This window comes from Aedes aegypti, chromosome 2 (genome assembly GCF_002204515.2).
Source record: "Aedes aegypti strain LVP_AGWG chromosome 2, AaegL5.0 Primary Assembly, whole genome shotgun sequence".
NCBI lineage: Eukaryota > Metazoa > Arthropoda > Insecta > Diptera > Culicidae > Aedes > Aedes aegypti.
Window position 1 is genome coordinate 309,896,361 of NC_035108.1, and position 21,319 is coordinate 309,917,679.

Below are 21,319 nucleotides of genomic sequence, written 5' to 3' on the forward strand. Positions count from 1 at the left end.
TCGAAGACTTCAAGTGATTGCAAGTCCTCCTTAGGCATCTTCCACGTTTCATGCCCGTAGAGGACTACCGGCCTTCTGAGCGTTTCGTACATGGTACATTTGGTGCGGGCGTGAATCTTTTTTGACCGCAACTTTTTGTGGAGGCCATAGTAGGCCCGACTTCCACTGATGATTCATCTCCGTATTTCACGGCTAACGTTATTGTCAGCCGTCAGCAAGGATCCGAGGTAGACGAACTCGTCGGCCACCTCGAACGTATCCCCGTCTATCGTAACACTGTTACCTAGGCGAACCCTGTCGCACTCGGTCCCACCAGCTAGCATGTACTTTGTCTTGGACGCATCAGCACTAGTCCAACTTTTGCTGCCTCGCGTTGCAGGCGGGTGTACAGGTCTGCCACCTTTTCAAACGTTCGGCTAACAATGTCCATATCATCCGCGAAGCAAACAAATTGACTGGATCTCGTAAAAATCGTACCCCAGCTGTTAAGTCCGACTCTCCGCATAACACCTTCTAGCGCAATATTGAACAACAGGCACGAAAGTCCATCACCTTGTCGTAGTCCCCGGCGGGATCCAAACGAACTGGAGTGTTCGCCTGAAACCTCTACACAATTTTGCACACCATCACACCATCAGTCCCGTGAGCTTCCCGGGAAAGCTGTTCTCGTCCATGATTTCCATAGCTCTACGCAGTTGATACTATCGTATGCCGCTTTGAAATTGATGAAAAGGTGATGCGCTTCACGACATTTTGGAGTTGTAGGTTATGGCCTTCAGTTTATTATGCTCAAAAACGAATTTTAAGTTTTTATCCGACGTTTCGGAAACGTCCGAAACGTCGGATGAAAACTTAAAATCCGTTTTGAGCATAATAGACTGAAGGCCTACAACATAATCATCACAGTCGTATCCCTGAGAAAGTTCGACATTTTGGAGGATATACCGTACAGTAAAGATGTGGTTCGTTGTCGATCGGCCGTCAATGAAGCTGGCTCGATAACTTCACACGAACTCGATTACTACTTGTTACTTGTAGCCTTTCTTGTAGATGGGGCATATTACCCCTTCCTTTCACTCCTCTGGTAGCTGTTCTGTTTCCCAGATTGTGCCTATCAGCCGGTGCAGAAAAATGACCAGCCTCTCCGGGCCCATAATTATGAGTTCAGCTCCGATACCATCCTTACCAGCAGCTTTATTGTTCTTGATCCGGTGAATGGCATCCTTAACCTCCCTCAAAGTGGGGGCTGGTTGGTTTGCATCCTCCGCAGTACTGACGAAGGCATATCCTCCGTTGTCCCGTCCTTCATTACCTGTGCTCTCAGTGCCATTCTGGTACTCATCGAAGTGCTGCTTCCACCTTTCGGTCACCTCGCGCTCGTCCGTCCAAATACTCCCATCCTTATCCCTGCACATCTCGGCTCGCGGCACGAAGCTGTTGCGGGATGCGTTGAGCTTTTGATAGAACTTACGTGTTTCGCGAGACCGACACAGCTGTTCCATCTCCTCGCACTCCGTTCCCTCCAGGTGGCGGTTTTTCTCCCGAAAGAAGCGGGTCTGCTGTTGCCGTTTCCGTCTATAACTCTCCACGTTCTGCCTGGTCCCTTGCAGGAGCATGACCGCCCGCGCTGCATTCTTCTCCTCCATAATCTGCCTACATTTCTTGTCAAACCAATCGTTCCGTCGACTCTGTTCCACGATGCTGCTTTCAACTGCATTGTTGATGGCTGCCTTCACTGTTCTCCAGCAGTCGTTGAGAGGAGCTTCATCCAGCTCACCTTCTTCCGGTAATGCAGCCTCTTGGTGCTGCGCGTTCGCAGTTGCGACATCCAGTTGCTTAAGCCGCTACAGGTCATACCGGGGCGGCCGTCGGTTCCGTTCGTTGTTAACGACGGAGAGTTTTGGGCGCAGTTTTGTCTGCTGTGGTGATCTCCAGGTGTATCGGTATGAAAGACTGTGCTGGAGGTAGGTGCTACGAATGGCCATATTCTTGGAAGCGGTGAAATCTATTTTTCGTAAGCCGTTTTCGTTCGTCAGCCGGTGGGCGCTGAACTGTCCAATAGTCGGTCTGAACTCCTCCTCCTGCTCAACCTGAGCGTTTAGATCTACTATAATGATTTTGACGTCATGATTTAGGCAGCTGTCATACTCGCGTTCGAGCTGCGCGTAAAAAGCCTCTTTATCACCATCAGTGCTTCTGGAGTGATGGCTGTGCACGTTTGTTATGTTGAAGTTGAAGAACCAGCCTTTGAGCCTCAACTTGCACATTCTCTCATTGATCGACCACCACCCACGCCTCTGTATATCACCCATCACTATAATAAAAGCTGTTCCCAGCTCGTGTGTTTTGCCGCAGATCTGGTAGCTGGTATGGTTACCTCTAAACGTTCGCACCATTGATCCCTTCCAACACACTTCCTGCAACGCTACAATGCCGAATCCGCGGTCCTTCAGCACGTTGGCGAGTATGCGTGTGCTCCCGATGAAGTTGAGAGATTTACAGTTCCACGTACCGAGCTTCCAATCGCTAGTCCCCTTAAGGCTCCCCGAAATCTACGCGACTTTTTACGGTGACAGCGACAAATAATCGTCGCGATTTCGTTGTTGTGTCGCTGCAAGCACTCTTCTATTGAACCATCTTGACTGACACGAAGCGAATCGCTGCGAATCGCGTCGCTGTGGCTTAGATGCGCTCATCAAACAGTGCATGCGGCGAAACATCAGCGAATTCGCGACGATTTTTTGTCACTGTCGCCGTAAAAAGTCGCTTAGATCTAGAGGAGCTTTTACGTCGATGTGGTCTTCACCGATTGTCCCGGTTCGTATTCTCTCATTAATTATTCGTTGCCTGATTTTTTTACGGCTGGCTTGCAGGGCCTGACACCATACCCCTAGATTTCCGGAGGACCATTCCTCCTTAATGTTCGGAGGGCCGTAGTGCACAGATTAGCTTAAAGTCCTTCTCTGGCACTCTGACGATGATCAGCCGCCTCCGACATGGGGAACAGACGCTGTTGTGAGCCGCTCCTTATATGGAGTACAGACGCTCCAGGTTTGCAGAAGCAAAAGCAAAAGCAAACCCCCTCTTCCCTGTCAGCATACCACCAGAGGTTGGTTACCCGATCTTCCCTGAGGTTACTCGTACCCAGGCCACTACCGCGAGGAGGTAGGGATACGAGTTGCTGGTCAGGAGGCTAAGGACCACACAGAGGGGTCTATTCCGTTCCTTCAGGTACGCGAGGTACCAATGCCACTGTGTTTTATTTTCTCGTTTTCATGCGCTTTTTGAATAGCGCCCAATCCGTTGATTTTAGTGATATAGTTTGTTCGGAGGAGTTTCTTGGTATATTGAAGCGCAACTTTTAACGAAAACAGTTTTGTGACCAATCCACCTAGCAGTGAGAGAGAAAAACTATTTTTTCAAAACATTTAGATAGACATATGGTGTTTTCGGCAAAGTTGTAGAGTTGGCAATTTGAAACAACTTTGTCGAAGACACAATTTTTCTATCTCTTATACTTTTTGAGATATATGCCGTTGTATGTGAATGACCCCTAAAAATCATATATTTTATCGTAACTATTTTCCAAGATTTTTTAACATTTTTTGTGTTTTCTACAAAGTTGTTTGTCATAGAAAAACCCGTGTTTTTGTTGAACATATCATCACCCTATCTTTTGAAATAACAAAGTTATTCATGAATTACTCTTTCTTCAAGGGGTAGTTTAGGCCTCTAAAACTGGCTTCGGCGCAAAATGGCGCAGACAACTCTTACAAATCGTGAAAGTACCATATCTCCCCTTTCGGCAGTTGATAAAAACTTTTGTCTATAAGCGTCTTTGCATGGGTTTTTACTATCAAACAAATAAGCCTTATTAAAACGAATTCGACTGATAATTCTTTTACTTTAAGAGATAAAGAGGTGCAATGTTCAGCAAAAACACTCGTTTTAAGATGTTTAACAACTTTGTACAAGACACGAAAAATGTTAAAAATTTAAGTAAAAAGTTATAAACGTAAATGATTTTAAACGATTTTTTTCATACAAATTTGTGTACTTTAAGTTAAAAAATTCGTAACTCTTTTACAAGATTTTTAACATTGTTCATGTCTTCTACAAACTTGTTAAACATCTCAAAACGCGTGTTTTTGCTGAACATTGCACCTCTCTATCTCTTAAAGTAAAAGAATTATCAGTCGAATTCGTTTTAATAAGGCTTATTTGTTTGATAGTAAAAACCCATGCATAGACGCTTATAGACAAAAGTTTTTATCAACTGCCAAAAGGGGAGATATGGTACTTTCATTATTTTTAAGAGTTGTCTGCGCCATTTTGCGCCGAAGCCAGTTATAGAGGCCTAAACTACCCCTTGAAAAAAGATCAATTCATGAATAACTTTGTTACTTCAAAAGATAGGATGATGATATGTTCAACAAAAACACGGATTTTTCTATGGCAAACAACTTTGTAGAAAACACAAAAAATGTTAAAAATTTTGGAAAAAAGTTATGATAAAAAATATGATTTTAAGGGGTCATTCACATACAACGGCATATATCTCAAAAAGTATAAGAGATAGAAAAATTGTGTCTTCGACAAAGTTGTTTCAAATTGCCAATTCTACAACTTTGCCGAAGACACCATATGTCTATCTTTTTTTTTTTTTTTTTTTTTTATTATAGACCCTTTAACTTTATTGTCATTCAGGTCTTGTGTATGGTGGAACCTTCTATAAACTATTGTATACATTGATATTTTTCAGATAACATATAACTGATTCAATTCTTTCTTCATCATCTGCTAAAATCTCCCTCAAACTTATCGGCAATCCTACTTTTTTCCTTTCTTCGTCTAAACTTATACATTCAACTAATAAGTGTTTAACAGTGAGCAATTCGTTACACCACTGGCACATTGGTGCTGCCATTCGTTCGAATAGATGTTTGTGAGTTAGGACCGTATGACCTATACGTATTCTAGTAAGGACTACATTTTCTCTCCGAGTCTTGCCTCTAGTTTTGTACGGGATGACCGAGTCTTTTACTTCTCGTAATTTGTTTTCCCTAATCTTTCCCCATTCGTATTGCCATTTAATTATTATTTTATTGTTTAAAATTTTCTTCATTTCTTTATAGTCCAATGCTATGCTGGTGTCTATTCTTTGTTCTAAGGCTAACTTCGCTTCTCGATCCGCTTTCTCGTTACCTTCAATACCTATATGACTCGGTACCCAAAAGAATGTGACCTCTTTTCTATTTTGTAAACATTGAGTGTAAATCTCAAGCATTTGATCTTTCCATAGACTTTTAACTTTACTACTCTCCAAACATGTTACAACACTTAGTGAATCAGTACAAATTAAATATGCACCCGCCCCTTCTTCATTTGCTACCAACATTATTGCCTCTTTTGCAGCTAGACTTTCTGCTTCATAAATACTACTCTCATCATATATCCTTTTACGAATTGACATATTATCACTGACTACACTATACCCACATTTATTGGACATTTTTTAACCATCTGTGTATAAGGTTTTATGAACCCTGTATTTTGTTACTCTTCTTTCATTGAAGAGCTTCCGCAACATGATTTCAGGTTGTTTACGACGCATTGCTGTATACAGGGTCTTGTCCACGAGAATTTTCTTACGTTTCCATGGTGCACAAGATGGTAGAGTAAAAATGTTAAGTAAAGGAACCTGAACTTCAAGCTCCTGTAGCAGATGGCCTCCTCTTTCTCTGATTGTCAGTTCTGGTACCGGTTTCACTGATCCCCACTCTTCTCCTGAACTGCTTTCATATGTTGTTGTTTCTTGTGATTCATCTTCGCTGCTTGTTGTTTCACATGTTTCTTCGATTATCTGGGGATCCAGAGCTTTCAGTTTCACTGCATACAAGGCTGTCCGTTGATCCACGTATGTATTGAAGCTTGGCATTCCTGCTTCAGCCCTTATGCTTTCCGATGGACTTAAACGAAATGCACCGCTTATAGCCCTCATTCCAGCATTGTGTACCACTTCAAGTTTTTTCAAAATATCTTTGGACACTGAAGAGATCAGAGGTGCAGCGTACAACATCTTCTCGAGAATCGTCGCCTTGTACAGCTTACATATTGTTTCTCGATCACCACCCCATGAGCTACTAGCTACACATTTTAATATTTTCATTCTCTGCTGACACGATGCTCTAATATTCTCAACATGTTCTCTGAACCTTAAACTTTGATCAAACCAAACACCCAAACACTTGAATGTTTTTTCCTTCGGTATTTTCGATCCATTTATTGTCAGGGAGCTTGTCAGAGGCACTTTTCTAGCTCTAGCTGTTTTAAAAGTCACTGTAGCACATTTTTCCGCGGACACGTTGAATCCAGTTCTTTGTTGCCAGTCACTTATTGTGTTCAACGCATTTTGTAGTATTTCTTCATTTTTCTCAAAGTCATTGCCACCGTAAATGATAACGACATCATCAGCGTAGATTAAACACTTTACTTCACCAGGTAGTTTTTCTACAATAGTGTTAATGGCCACCAGAAAGAGTGTAACGCTGAGCACAGACCCCTGGCACAATCCGTTTTCCATTTTCTTTTCACTAGAAAGCGTACCGTTTGCGAGCACACGAAAGGTTCGACATGCCAGAGATCGTTCTATGAATCTGAGCAGATGTCCACCTATTTTCCAGAACTTCAACTTTTCCAGTATGAGCCTCCTCCACGTTGTGTCATAGGCTTTCGATATATCCAGGAAAACAGCCTGAGCATAGTGTCCTTTATTAAGATGTTCTCTAATTGTTCCTTCCAATTCCACTAAATGGTCTGTGGTGGATTTCGCCTTTCTGAATCCATACTGATATATGTGCAATAACTTTTTGGTTTCCAAAATGAAAATTAAACGATTGTTCACCATTTTTTCCAAAATTTTTGCAACACAACTATTTAAATAAATTGGCCTATAGTTCAGTGGATTTGTTCTATCCCCTTTACCCTTGTATATTGGGATCACAATTGACTTAGTCCATTCTACAGGGTACACCGATTGTTGCCATAACTTGTTATAAGTCTCCAGCAACTTGTATTTGCAATCTAGCGGTAAGTTACTCAACATTCCATAATGCACATTATCTTCACCTGGGGCAGAGTCCTTCAGACTCTCCAGTGCTTCATCCAATTCATACATTGAAAAGTCTTTATTGTACTCTTCTTCCGGTGCATCGAACATAAGAAAAGGGTTACTTTCAGTTTGCTGTTTAACATCACGGAAATGTTCACTGTACGAGGTATCACTAGAGACACTGCAAAAGGCTTCTGCAATTGCTTCAGCTATTCCCACACTTGTCGTTTCTTCGCGACCTTCATATTTGATTCCTCCAATGCAAGCTTGCCTACATCTTCCCTGGAGCGACCTGTATTTGTTCCACATATCTTTAACTGAAGTATGCACATTGAAAGAAGACACAAACTGTTTCCACGACTCTTCTTTAGCACTTTTGATCACTTGGCGTGCTTCACGTCTAGCTGTTTTGAAGTCTCTGGCAAGCTCTTCTCTACGTTCGTCGCTTGGTGCTGATTTCATTCTTCTTAATGCCGTTCGTCGTTTCTTTACCGCAACATGGACTTCGTCGTTCCACCATGGGACTACTCTACGCGACGGTGCTCCTTTCGTTCGTGGTATCGATTGCTCAGCTGCAGATATTATTCCCGAAGTAATTCCCTTCATTTGTTCTTCTGGGTCCCCTATTAAAGGGAAATCAACGATACGTTGATACTGCTCCCAGTCCGCTTCCTGAATTTTCCATTTAGGTCTGGTTGGATTCTCTTGCGTTTCTCTTGGGTTACAGATTAGAGTTGGCATATGATCACTACCGTAGCTATCTCCTAGGACTTCCCACTCCAAATTTCCGGCCAGATGTGTAGAACAGACTGCTACGTCGATGCATGATCCTTTACCTGTTGTTTGATTGTAGTATGTTGGTTCTCCGCTGTTAAGAATCACTAAGTCGTTTTTGTCAAATACTTCTTCTAATTCTTTCCCTCTTTTGTTGCTAAAACTGGAACCCCATACTGGATGATGAGCATTTATGTCTCCCACTAGTAATACAGGATTTGGGCCCGCAAAAAGTGCTTCAACTTCCGATATATTAAGGTTTGCTCCGGGTGGGAAGTAGACATTTATGATGGAGAAATTCAAAGGAGGACCAATATTTACTTTAATGGCTTCTAACGTGGTCTCCATTTCGATTTCTACGTTGTCAATGCCGTTCTTAACTGCGATCAGTACTCCTCCAGACGCTCGTTGACAGTTAGGCCGTGGTCGGTTATAAATGGTGTATCCTGTAATCCGAGGCTGAGTGCGTTGAGAGCACATTGTTTCTTGCAAACATATCACTAGTGGTTTTCTATCCTTTATTATAAGGTCCAAATCTTGTCTTCCTGTCTGTATTCCTTGGATGTTCCATGATAATATTGCGGGTTGTAGCTTAGTTGCTTGATTTCGAATCCTGCTTGCTTGGGTGGTGCCATTTCTTAATTGTGCTTCATTCGTTGCGGCGTAGTTGGCAGAACTCCGAGGCAACTGACAGAGCACAGGTGGGAGTGTAACGTCCTCGCTCTCGTTCCTCGGACTATTCTCTCCTCTTCTGAAGAGTGGGGAGACTACTTTCTCTTCATCTAACCCCAACCAACTTACCGTTTCGCTCCTTCCTTCATCACAGATGTCGTTCTCGGTGCCATTTACGTTGCTTCGGTCCATATCGTTATTTCCGTCATTTAGCATATTCCTTTCACTGGTCATCTCTATGTTTGGGTGGCCTTCCTCGCTTCTTTTGGCTAGAGTTTGACTTTTCCTTGTTGATTGGCTCATGTCCGCTTCTGCTACTTCTGCTTCGGTCGGTGTCATCTCCTTCCTTTTCTCTTACAGTTTTCACACTTTTCGCTAACGTTCTTTTTGATTTCCTACGAACAGCTTTAGCAACTGGTGCATATCCTTCACTCTCGTTATCGTTGTTCACAGATTGCGACTCTGCATTAGACATTTCTTCTTCACTGATGGAAAATTCATTTCGCTCCTCAGTATCCATTTGTTGCTTTGCTGGACCGTTTTTGAAGTCGTCAATTATCTTTCTGAGTTGAATTACTTCTTCGCGCAGTTTAATTGTTTCATCCTCCTTTTTCTTTTCAGATTTTTGTGACATCACTTCCTTGAGGTTTGCTAATTCTTCCTTGAGTTTTTGAATTTCCACGTCCTTTTCGTTTTCTTTCCTAATCTCTTGAATCCTCGCCTGCGCGCCAGTCACAGTAGAATACGAACGATCTCCATGCATTCGTTGATATTCTTTCCTGGCTTCGGCAAAGGACACACCACTTTCAACTTTTATTTTTATAATTTCCTTCTCCTTCATGTACAATGGACATTTCTTACTCGCCGGTGAATGACTATCCTTGCAGTTTTTGCATGCAGGCTGTTGGGTACAACTTACATCTTTTCCAAGTGTATGAGTACCGGAGCATACTTTGCACACGGGTGTGTTCTGGCATCTCATTTTTGTGTGTCCGTAGGAGTAGCAGTTGAAGCATAACATTGGTGCCGGATAGAACAATCGTGTTGGCACTCTCAAAAGTCCGACGTTGATGTATTCCGGTACTACCGTTCCATTGACGGTCAGTACTGGTGTCGCAGTATTCACTTTTTGTCCATTTTCGTAACGGGTAATTCTTCTCACCTTGCTAATACCTTGTGGTGCCAACTCCTCCAGTAGGTTCTCTTCAGTCATTTTGATGGCCGCTCTGCAGGTGATAACGCAGTTTCTAACGTTCAGCTTTGGGTGTAAGACTACCTCAACCTTAGTTCCGTCGATCAATTGTTTCATCTTCAGCAGCTTTTGCGCTTGATTCACACTCCTGGTCGTTAGTACATACTTTGTATCCTTTTCTTCGGTGTTGGCAGCTTCAACGTTTCCTCCACAGACTTGATTGATAGACTTACTGAGAATGAAAGGATTTTCTGGCAAGTTTTCTCCTTCAGCAGCTCGTAGAGACAAAATAATGCGTTGCCCGTGCATTCCGTGTCGGTCCATCCATACTGGTATGGTTCGATCATTTCTATCCGCTCCATGCTTCGAATGGCCACCCCAGGGTGGGTCCAAAGACGAAATAGCTGTGGCCATATTGGCCAACAGCGAAGAGTTAGCTAGCTTCCTTCTGTCAGCTTATGTTTGCTGGTCACTCAAATTGAATATTCTACACTCCCAACTGCGTTCTTGCCGTAGCAAGTAACGACTACCCTTTTACCTAGAACTACTATATCACCCAAGGGTTGAAGGTCCAGGTGAATAGTTTAAGCGCGCGTTCACAGAAAATCAATTTCGATGGGGACGCTTGGTAGTTCTTAGTCACTACGATCTCCACCACGCAAACAGTGGTTTCTCCACAAACCACGGAGAGATTTGTTTCTGGTGAAGCTGCCGATTGCGCCTAGCAGGTGGCAATGCACTGGGCAGCGCTTCTTCGTGCTATGTAGCACGCAAGCGTGCGCTTGCTAGTCGACTTGTGTACAATTGTCTATAGCAAACTGGACTGGTGTTTTGCTTTTATTGACACTATTGAAACAGTCGAAATAAGCAAACTACAGAATGCTAGTAATATTCTCCGCGCTCTACTGACTCTCTGAACTCTCGTACAAATGGTATTCTTGGAAGCTTAATTTTCTGTCACTTATAACGCTTCGAAAAAGTTCTTAGAAAATTCACTTCATATGCAAACAAACTTGTCTGTAATAGGGTTACCAACCAAACTCCATATGTCTATCTAAATGTTTTGAAAAAAATAGTTTTTCTATCTCACTGCTAGGTGGATTGATCACAAAAGTTTTTTCGTCAAAAGTTGCGCTTTTATATACCAAGAAACTTCTCCGAACAAACTATATCGCTAAAATCAACGGTTAGGGCGCTATTCAAAAAGCGCATGAAAACGAGAAAATAAAACACAGTGCAATGTTACGCCATGTCCAGCCATTTACCAACTTCATAATAAGAGTACAAACTGTATATTTTGAAATTGTAATGTTTCTCCAACCAAACATCTTGTCCCAATAACAGATTGTGCCTTTGAAATATATTGATGTACAATTTTAATGGTGTACTCTTTCCAGATTTTAAAAGCTACAAACAAAACAATTGTATAATAGTTTATTTGAAGTGAAACATCAAAAATTCTAGAGAATAATACCTGCTCAGATTATGAGAATATGAAAATTGCAGTTTTGAAGGAATTCAGAATTTCTATCTGTAATTTATACTTAACGTAAATATTAAAACGAGTAAATTAATATAACTGTAGAGCTCAGAAACGTTGTTGGCAAGCGGGAACCCCACGAAGAACATTTCATTCAATTCTGACGTTACTATGGGAGTGAGGCGTCGAAGTTGTGCCAGGCCTACTAGATCGTTTGATGTCCGATCCGATGTTACATTCTTGGAGTTCTTTCAACAGACTTTTGATAGTCAGCCATCATAACAGGGTTGGAAGACAAGATCTATGACAATGTTCATTTAGTATCACACAATAACATTTATTTTAATTTAACATAAAAGAATGTCTTGCATGGAATATTATATACAAGCCTCATACGGAGCCGAACTGTAATTCGAAAATGCGTTGAATGTGATGGAGGTTGTTTTGTTACGCGCAACTCAATGTAATATTTTTAAATTGTGAATGCCCACATTTTCTTCTTCTTGAATAGCAAATTATCTTGAAGCTTATTCTAACGTGCCAACAAAAAAAAATAAAAAAAAAAAAACAAAATGGTGGCAGCCGTGTTGACATTGCAGCTCGCAATTTCAAAGTAATAAAACTCAGTCCGTAGAGTTACCAATGATGCTGATAAGTATTACTATATATATGCGCTCACATGCAGAAAGTGTGCTAATATTATTTTAGCTACGTCAGTGATATACCAAATGATTTACACAATTTGAAATTGTGATATGATTTCGCAACAATCATCAACGATGCGTACAAATTTCAATGACGGCCTACGTCGCCATAAACCTTTTTTATTGTGCATATAAGAAAAAATCCGAAGTTAATGAATCCATGTCTTCGTGTCAACCAGATATGTGCTCTTTAATTTGCGAAATCGACGTTAATATCATCACCCCATTTGCTGTTTTATGAGCTTACAAAAATCGCTGAGCAAAATTAATGGTGAGAAATATCGACCCAGATGTGTACACGCTGTGCTCCAGTGTTTCCGCTAGCAGGAAAACATAACGCGTTTTAGATATAGGTACTCAAACTGAGTCTCAGCGAGCAATACCTCCCCCTTTTGCCACCAGTGTGTAATGTAGCTACATGATAAGCTATGGTGAATGCCTGAAATCATTGCAAAGTATGTACTTGAGAGGGGCTTAACTGAATATGATTACGGTATGATGGAATGGGAGTTCTTTTGCGCGAGTGAGCCATAGAGGGTTGTCAATAAACTCAAGCATTATAGTTATATGTTTGATGATAATGTTGTTTGCTTTTTACTTCTAATCCAATTTTACAGGTTTGTTGGATGCCTTAGCGAAAGGATTGCTCTCTGACGTACACGTGACGAGTGCACGGATTCTTTCGATTAACATCTCCGACGGCATTGTCACCAATTCCGTCTGGTGGAACAAACCAGCCTCCGCAATGGGCGGCCCAATACGAATAGAGGAAGATGGGATTGCCGTGGGAAGGATTCCCGATCCTAGCTATCCTTGGTAAATTGGTTGACCACTCTTAAAGGACATTCCTGTTTGAAGTATTATTTTTGTCTTTTATCAAGGTTTGAAGACGAATCATCTTCACCAGGGCTGCGATCGCCCAAGTTTGCTCCTTCACCACTTAACATATCCTTCAAGGGATGGTGGACTTATCCTTACTATTCCTGTAGTCACAAACGGTGGATCCTTTCGTATAGCGTTGCCATACCTCCGATGGGGCGACATGGGTAAGTTGTTCAGCAGTTCATTTAAATCAGTGGCTACAAGTTCGATATTTCTTAGATTGAGAGGGTTCCTCAGTATCGACATCGACATCTCGGACCTTCAGGTCAACCAGTGTAACAATCCGAACAAACTGGAAATCATGAGCTACAATCAACACCTCAGACAATACTATCCCTTCGTGCGGAACTCCAAACCCACCGAAGAGGAGCAATACAGCCAGATCGAAGCGTTTCATGGGTCGCACAAATGCCACGTCCACAGTATGCGCTGCGTTTACCGACCAGTGACGATGAATGTGGCCACAGCAGTCAATTTAAACTACAATCACTATAGCAACACTAGTAGTTACACTAATGGTAGCAGCGGGGCTGGACCCGCTATTATCAGCAAGAACCTAAGGGTCATCAGTGGGTGGAAACGAGGCGCGTATGAGTGCAAATGTAAGGATGGGTTCTACTCCGGTCCGCATCCGCAGGGCTTCAACGGTAGCATTATGGAAGTTGCCTATCAGGAGTACCGGGAAAACATCAGCAGCTTCTTCATGGATTCGTTCGTGTGCTTGCGATGTGCACCAGGCTGTGCAACCTGCACCGGGCCGGATCCCTGCTTGGCCAGCTACAACTGGGTTTTCAGGTTTGTTGAAATTTGGTATTTCTCTTGTAGAGTGGTTTGTATATTTGCTCACTGTATTCCACTATCATTCAAAACGTACAGAAAGTAAATGTGGTTGTGATTGTTTTTTTTTTTCATTACTTTAATGTTATCATTCCAGAACCACCCTCCTAACGTTCTCGGTGATGTGCGCCGGGTTCACCATCGTGCTCGCACTGTACATGTACCAGCACCGCAAAATCAAGGTCTTCAAGGTGGCTAGCCCGATCTTTCTCACCATTACCCTGCTGGGTTGTGCCTTCATGTATCTGGAGATGGCCGCCATCTTTCCGATCCTGGACACCTATTCCTGCATAGCTACCAAGTGGACCCGCCACATGGGCTTCTGTGTCACCTACACGGCCCTGCTGATGAAAACGTGGCGCGTATCGTTGACCTATCGTGTCAAATCGGCTCACAAGGTCAAACTGACCGACAAACAGTTGCTCCAGTGGATGGTACCGATTCTGCTGGTGATGTTCATCTACCTAGGAACTTGGACTCTGTCGGCGCCACCAACGGCGGAGAAAGTAAGTGCATTCTTTTCATTGACCTTCCATTTGAAAAATGTTTTATACCGTTTTGATTCATATTACGGACAGCTTTCAATTCCGGAAGCTCTTCTTTGTAAGGGAAAAATTTCACACGGAATGTTTCATTTTTTGCCGTTCAAAAGTTCTCACTTTCGTGACTTGTTTTTATAAGTATTTTTTATCGACATCTATTAAAATTAACAATGCCCAGCTGCATTGGAGGTCTGTTTAGTGGCTTAGTGATTTCATTTGATGGTTTGACTTCTCGATCATTGATTTTCATGAGCTGTCCGGATTTTGAATCAAAGTGTTCGGAATTCAAAGCAAAAATAAGAAAGCGTCCGGAATAAGAATCATGGAAAGTCCACACATTTGTATTTATTTCAAATTATTCACGTTGCGAAACCATAATCTCCACTCTCAATTCGAAAGCTAAGTGTTTTCAACACTCGATAACGTGGAGGAATCATACAAACTGATTTATTTTATATGCTTTTTGATCAGTTTTAATTCACTGCGGCCTTTAGTGTCCGGAATATGAATCAAAACGGTATTATGCATATTTTTAATTCGACATACAAAAGCAACAAGTTTCTTTTAGCACGGTTTGTGCTCGTTAGCAAAAATACGAAACATAAGAAAATTTCAGATGTTTATCTATCCCTTGTCTTTACAAAGTACAATGGTCGAAAAAAAGTTTAGCCAAAACTACCAAAACTAATCTGAATATGTTATTTGGTGTTTTTATTGTTTCAGAAGGGACTATTCGATTATTGCGTAACATTTTTAAATTCGTTTTTTTTTCACGTTTTCATTAGAAATGCAATAACATTTGGTTGAGAGCACACACTCGGTTTGAAAAAATATCGCCAAAATGAATGTTAAATATTGAATTGAAAACAAAATCAGTAGATTGTTTGATTGTTTAACACCATAATGACGACTAAGTTTTAATAACTACTAGGTGGATATATTAGGTAAACTATTAAAATTTTCTTCCTCGACACAACTGTTCACATGGCTCGATATTTTTGTTCTAGCAATGGCATGATTTGCAGGCTTACCCAAGTAATCATAAGCACTAATAATAAGCCCTTAATCAGCATCATAGATGCGTACATGCATTATAATAGCACCACAAATGCTTACACACCTTATAACAGCACTTCCGCTGCATAGAAACCCTATCACAGCATAATTATTGCTTCTAAGCCTGATGCATACAGGTATTAAATAAGCACTATATTGGCTTTATATTCAAATACAGGGCATGTTTAAATGCCATCCAGTGTTTTGACAGATATACCACGTGCTTTGTGTTTGAATATAGTGGTAAGAGAAAGTCAGACATAAATCTTCTCACTACTACAATTGCAGGTTTTATGACGGGGAAAAGTGATGGTTTAAATTGGTCACTTTTCTTTCCAATACTATTCATCTTATGTGGCCGTAGGAGCAAAGGAGCAGGACAACAACTCAACAATACGGGTGTCGCAGGTTCGAGACGCAAAATGAGGAATTTCATCATCATAAAACGAGGATCAAAATGTGGCAATTACAAGTACTCAAAAGGATGAAAACTACCAAAACGAATTTCCCGCGACTTGGATAACAGACCTTGATTCGCCCTGATGAATTTTCTGTGCTCACGTATACACACGCTTCAAGAGCCTTTTCCGAAGCATAAGAAAATATGTGTAATTGGGTTTGTGTCGCTTGAGGAGTTATTTCCAATCTTTCAATGCGCATTCGTTGAGTCCCGTGCTAGTTTTTGCCCTTTATCATCCAACAATTGCCATAAGAGTTGCATAATGATTTAGCTTGGGTAATTACTGACCCTATAAATCCAAGTGTATCAAACATGTTCGAGAAAATTTTCTGTTTGGTAAGTGGAGTGTTTACGAGAAAATGAGCCTTGAAATGAAATCGGAATTCATCTTTTGGGGGAATCCAAATCAGTCCTTTTAACCTTAGGGTCCGGGTCCAGGTAAATTCCATGCGCTGCCTGCATTGAGAGGTATTCATTTGGTATACCTTCCAAAACGAATGCACAATTCGACGCAAATTCTCGGAGCTTGAATCCACTGCTCTGAAGCATTTCCACCAACTGAATCCGTAAATCCTTGGCGGTCACAGAAACGTTCGCCCCAGTTATGGTATCATTCATATAAAAATCGTTTTTAAACCGTGGCCGATGCAAGTGGGAATCGCTCTGCCTCATCATTTGCAAGTTGTACCAAAGTCCTTGTCGCAAGAAATGGGGCTGGTTAGCTTCCATATGTGACCGTTTTCAATTCATATGTTGCCAAGGTTGATCCAGTGACGGACGCCAAATAAACGATTGAAATCGCCTGTCTTCTGTGCAAACGTCTTCTTGTCGAAACATTTTCTCAACGTCGGCTACCAACATAATTGGGCGAAAACGACAGCGAAGAATAATCGAACGAAGATCTCTTTGGATGACCAGACCAGAATGAAAACAGTCATTTAGCGAAAGGCCAGTTGATACTCTGGCTGATGCATCAAACACCACCCTTACCCGTGTAGTAGTACTTCCCTCCTTTATAATTTGGTGGTGTGGGTGGTAGCATCCCTCCACTCTATCCCTCTCGTGATCGACTCGTGACATATGCCCTAATGCCTCATACTCCTCCATGAGAGACACATACTGATCGCGTAACGATGATTCTCGGTTCAACCGTCTCTCGATTTGTAGGAATCCCTTCTCTACTGTTGCTCTCGAATCTACCAGATTGCGGATTAACTCTCCGTTCCTCGATAGGGACACCGAATACCTCCCAGTTGCTTGTCTTCGGGTTGGGTATCGACCTGTAGCTATCCACCCGAATACTGAGTCAACTAATAGATGCAGATTGTCACCCATCTTTATACGCTGGCCAGACACAAACATATCGAAAAAGAATTCCGTTTCTAGCACCAAGTCAATCGGTTCTGACAATAGAAATATTAGTAGTAGAACGCTAGTGGCGCTGTTGTCACAAAATTGATTTACCTAATTATTACCTTTAATTGTTATTTTTTATTAATTGATCGATCCCACACAACACAAAATGTTTTGTTTTGGCCTTTGACACTTTGAGGCCCGGTACTCACGCTGTCACATCGCAGCAAACTAGATGTTGGTCACACAAACAGCAGCGACATTAGCATTCTTAGGTTAATGCTTCTACTGTTCTGACGTAAGAAAGTGTGGGTCCGCTAATTCAACTCCTACTGGTAAATTCAATTTACTTGGGTCTACGGAAGCTATTCTTGGCTGGGCTGACAACTTGGACAAAACATAAAACTCCATCCCTTGGGAGAAGTTCGAAATTCGAGAACGGACAGTCACCGTGACCCTCCCATGCACCTTGTTAAAAGTACCGTCGATGCATACAACCACCCATGCTGGGTGCCTCTTTGAGTACCAATTGCTTCCTCATACGCTTGATGATAAGATTACACTCTGCAGCACACGCTATGTCTGAACCAAACGATTATAAAAATCGAATGTACATCGGATTTTTTCTCGCTAAAGATCAGTATTTGGTCTATATTTTCATAATCGGAAGGTTTTAAAATATTCTATCGGTGAAATTTTTTCCATACATTTTGTATGGGCAGAAATGCGTCGAAAACTTGATTTTCATGGGATTCAGTATGAAAAATGGCTAAAAAGTGGAAAACATCAAAATTTCACCGATGGAATATTTTGAAACTTTCCGATTATGAAAATATAACCCAAAAACTAAACTCAAGCGAGAAAAAATCCGATGTACATTCGATTTTTATAATCGTCTGGTTCAGACATAGCGTGCAGCACTATCCAACAGGGCTCTCGCATGTACGGTATGACCCTGGTCATCCTCCAGAACAACGATCGCCGTGAGCAACAACACTCAGGTCGGGGATCTAGTAGCTGAACTGCAAGTTACTGTGCTGGTGGTTGCCACGTTAACCACCCTGCTGATGATTGTGTCTTCGTTTTGATTCGGTTGCTGTAGGAGTAGTGCTGGGTTCGTTGGTGTGGCACTATGGGCGGTTTCCATACAGACTGGCGGCCAAAAATATGTTTTCCTTCTCTTGTCGTATTTATGAGTTTTGCGATACAAATTTGATGTTTTGTTTTCGAAAACAAGTTTTCGAGACTAACTTTTGAATAGGGCCTATAGCAAAATAATAAATTTTGTTACTAATGATGCATATTGCATATAAGCCATTTATGCGATTAGCGTTGTGCAAACCATTATAAATGTTAGAACTTACATAGAAATGATGATATACATGATTTAACGATATTCAGTTATTGTTTGAATTATTTTTTAGCTGTTTTTAACAGAAAATGGTTAAAAATATTGTAAAAATTCAAAAAGCCCTAAATTAAAAAAGAGCAAATTTGTGCAGCTAAATTCTTCACGATCCTTACGTTTACATCTCAAAGTACCCTTGGAAATAAATTTTAGCCTGGGACAACTTGGGACAAAAACGTATGTGTAAAGTTTCGACACAGTGAGTGAGACCGTAGCAGTCCACCCCTTTTCGAATTAGGTAGCTTCAAAAACTGTGCACACTGATGAAGCAGATGACTATATGAACAAGCTGCGCATTTATTTGGAGCCGATGGTTGGAGAGTGGTGTTACAAACCTTCACAACATTGGGTTTCCTTGGAAATATCGATGAACCAGCATCCATTCGCTGTTCAACCGGCAGATTGGAGAGTGCCTCCAAAATTTGAATACGACGCTGTAGGAAGTTCGTAAGCTCTTTCATGGCGTCAGTCTCCTTGGTAGCAGAATATTCCTCCCAAATCGCGATTTTGCAAAATTTTTATTTTAAAAAAAATTATAACTTTTGAACCGCTTAACCGATTTTCAATTTTCTTGGACGAAATGAAAACAAAAATATTTGACTTTTTAAGAAAAATATAAAATTTCACAAAAATCGTCTGTTTACATGAAGAAAAATATTAAAAAAATTCGTTTTTTTTTTGTGTTTTGCAAGCCTCGGGACAAAAAGGTATTATTGCTGTTCTCATTATTTCTTCAGAAAGTTCAGAAAATTTTATGTTTACTGGCAAATTTTTAGCGATGTATGTTTTTTAGTTTCTGAGACATATATGGTATTGAAAATAAAAAATCAATCATTTTTCATCGGCACACACTGTAGGTCTTAGCGCATTAGATTTTGTATTTATAAAAAAACATAACTTTTGAACAGCTCAACCGATTTCCATTTTTTTTTTTTATGGAATGAAAGCTTAAGATTTCAACTTTTCAGAAAAAAATATAAAACTCTGAAAAAAAATTACGCGATAAAATAGAAAAAAATCTAGTTTTTAGGGGATTTTTATATATTTTCATGTAAAAACAAAACAATTGAAAATCGGTCAAGCGGTTCAAAAGTTAAAATTTTTTATAAATAAAAATTTTGCTAAATCGTGTTTTATCTGGTCACCCTAACCAAAAAATCCAAAAACAAGTGTTTTCTTATTTCGGATAAGAAAGAAAATAGCAAATTTTCTCGAACTCGGTGACCCACTAGATCGGTTTTTCTTGGAATGGCTGATATTTAGTTAAACAATTAAAATTGTCTTCCTCGGCACAACTGTTCACATGGCTCGATACTTTTATTCTAGCAATGGTATGATTCGCAGGCTTAAGGCCAGTTTCTATAACAATTGTTATTCTTCTTTTCGCAATATTTTGTTCAAACTAGAGAAATCATTTAAACGCAATTTTTTTGGTAGCGATGCCTGTCAGCACCAACTATGAGGAGAGGTTGGGTAGGGTAGTTCGGAACGAAAAAAAGTCAAAGAAATTTAAATATAAATTCGATTTCAATCGAAGGGTCATGATTAAATACATTAGGTAAATTTTAATATTATTAAAAAAAAACTAACAATCTCAACATCTCTTTTGGTAGTTTTGGTCGCCTCTTTACTTGGAGCCCGGCCATTGTTAAACCATAGCACTTGTTTACTATGTAGATTGACCTAAAATAATCCTATTTCCAAAGGAAACATAAATGTATTTGAACCCGTCAATTTCTTTGCAATCATATACCACAACACCAAATATCACTCTACAAATAAGACCTCATGGAATCAGGTATTACCGGTCACGAGCAATGGGCAGCGATGCCAGAAGCAACTTATAAATATTTGATGTATCCATTTGATTTGATTGTTTCAAACTCAAATCACTGGCGTTCCAACAGGTCTCTATTCTCGCCCTATCGTGGCTATAGCATAACTGTATTGTGGAGGGTTTGACTGCGCAGAGGATAATAAAAGTGGCCCAGAGCGACAATCAGTCCACCACTCCGGGTTCACACGTGAGCGTTTTCCCAACACAAACGTTTCCAAGTCGGATGATAGGGAGCGGTAAACGGAGAAGGTGCCAAAACTTGCTATGACCGTGCTCGGCATGGGTGCCTGGAAGGACAAATTATTCAAATGAACAGCACTTTTCCAACGGCTGGGAGGTGCGAGAGCAGAGAGTTTCGGGTGAAGGCAACTCGTAAGCACGAATTGTAAACAATGAATTTTGCTGATACTTTGTCGGTACTGTCTCGGAAACCTTTCACAATTTTATGAGCAAAAGTTGTTACGAGTTGAAGAAGAGTTGGGAGACAAGTTCCAAAGAACCATGAACACTTAACTTTTCCTTTTGATATGCATACATAGGCAAGTTAAATAGGACATTGGTAAATGGATTTTTTGTGGAAAGTTAAATGTTTGCTGTTCAGCTAAACTTCGTTTTGCATAATTAGGTGGAACGATGTCGGACCTAAGTCAAGTTCAAATTTAATCGATATTCTTTGAAAGCTCGACTAGCATTTAGATTATTTCTTGCTTGAGTTATGACAGGTCCGTCCCACTCGGGCTCACAGGCTTCAAATAAAGAGCTTTTGGTTTATGTGGGAATATTATTAGTTGAGTTTTGGAAGCATTAGGAGAAATCTTCCATTTTTGCAAGTATGAAGAAAAAATATCCAAACTTTTTTGTAATCGACTACAGATGACACGCAGACTTCGTCCTTTCGCGGAGAGGCCTGTGTAATCCGCAAACAAAGATTTTTGACATCCCTGAGGTATATCAGGTAAGTCAGATGTGAAAATATTGTATAATATTGGTCCCAAAATGCTGCCTTGAAGA

General features: G+C 40.8%; 1 protein-coding gene across 8 annotated transcripts in view; it reads left to right on the forward strand.

Annotated features, from left to right (window-relative positions):
• Positions 1 to 21,319, forward strand: part of LOC5564970 (probable G-protein coupled receptor CG31760) — a 267,572-nt gene that overhangs the window by 186,905 nt on the left and 59,348 nt on the right. For all 8 annotated transcript variants that reach the window (XM_021845678.1, XM_021845684.1, XM_021845682.1 and 5 more), the window contains exons 5-8: positions 12,551 to 12,749; positions 12,815 to 12,979; positions 13,035 to 13,610; positions 13,750 to 14,158. In XM_021845678.1, coding sequence (XP_021701370.1) covers positions 12,551 to 12,749; positions 12,815 to 12,979; positions 13,035 to 13,610; positions 13,750 to 14,158 — 1,349 coding nt within the window. The remainder of the gene's footprint in view (positions 1 to 12,550; positions 12,750 to 12,814; positions 12,980 to 13,034; positions 13,611 to 13,749; positions 14,159 to 21,319) is intronic.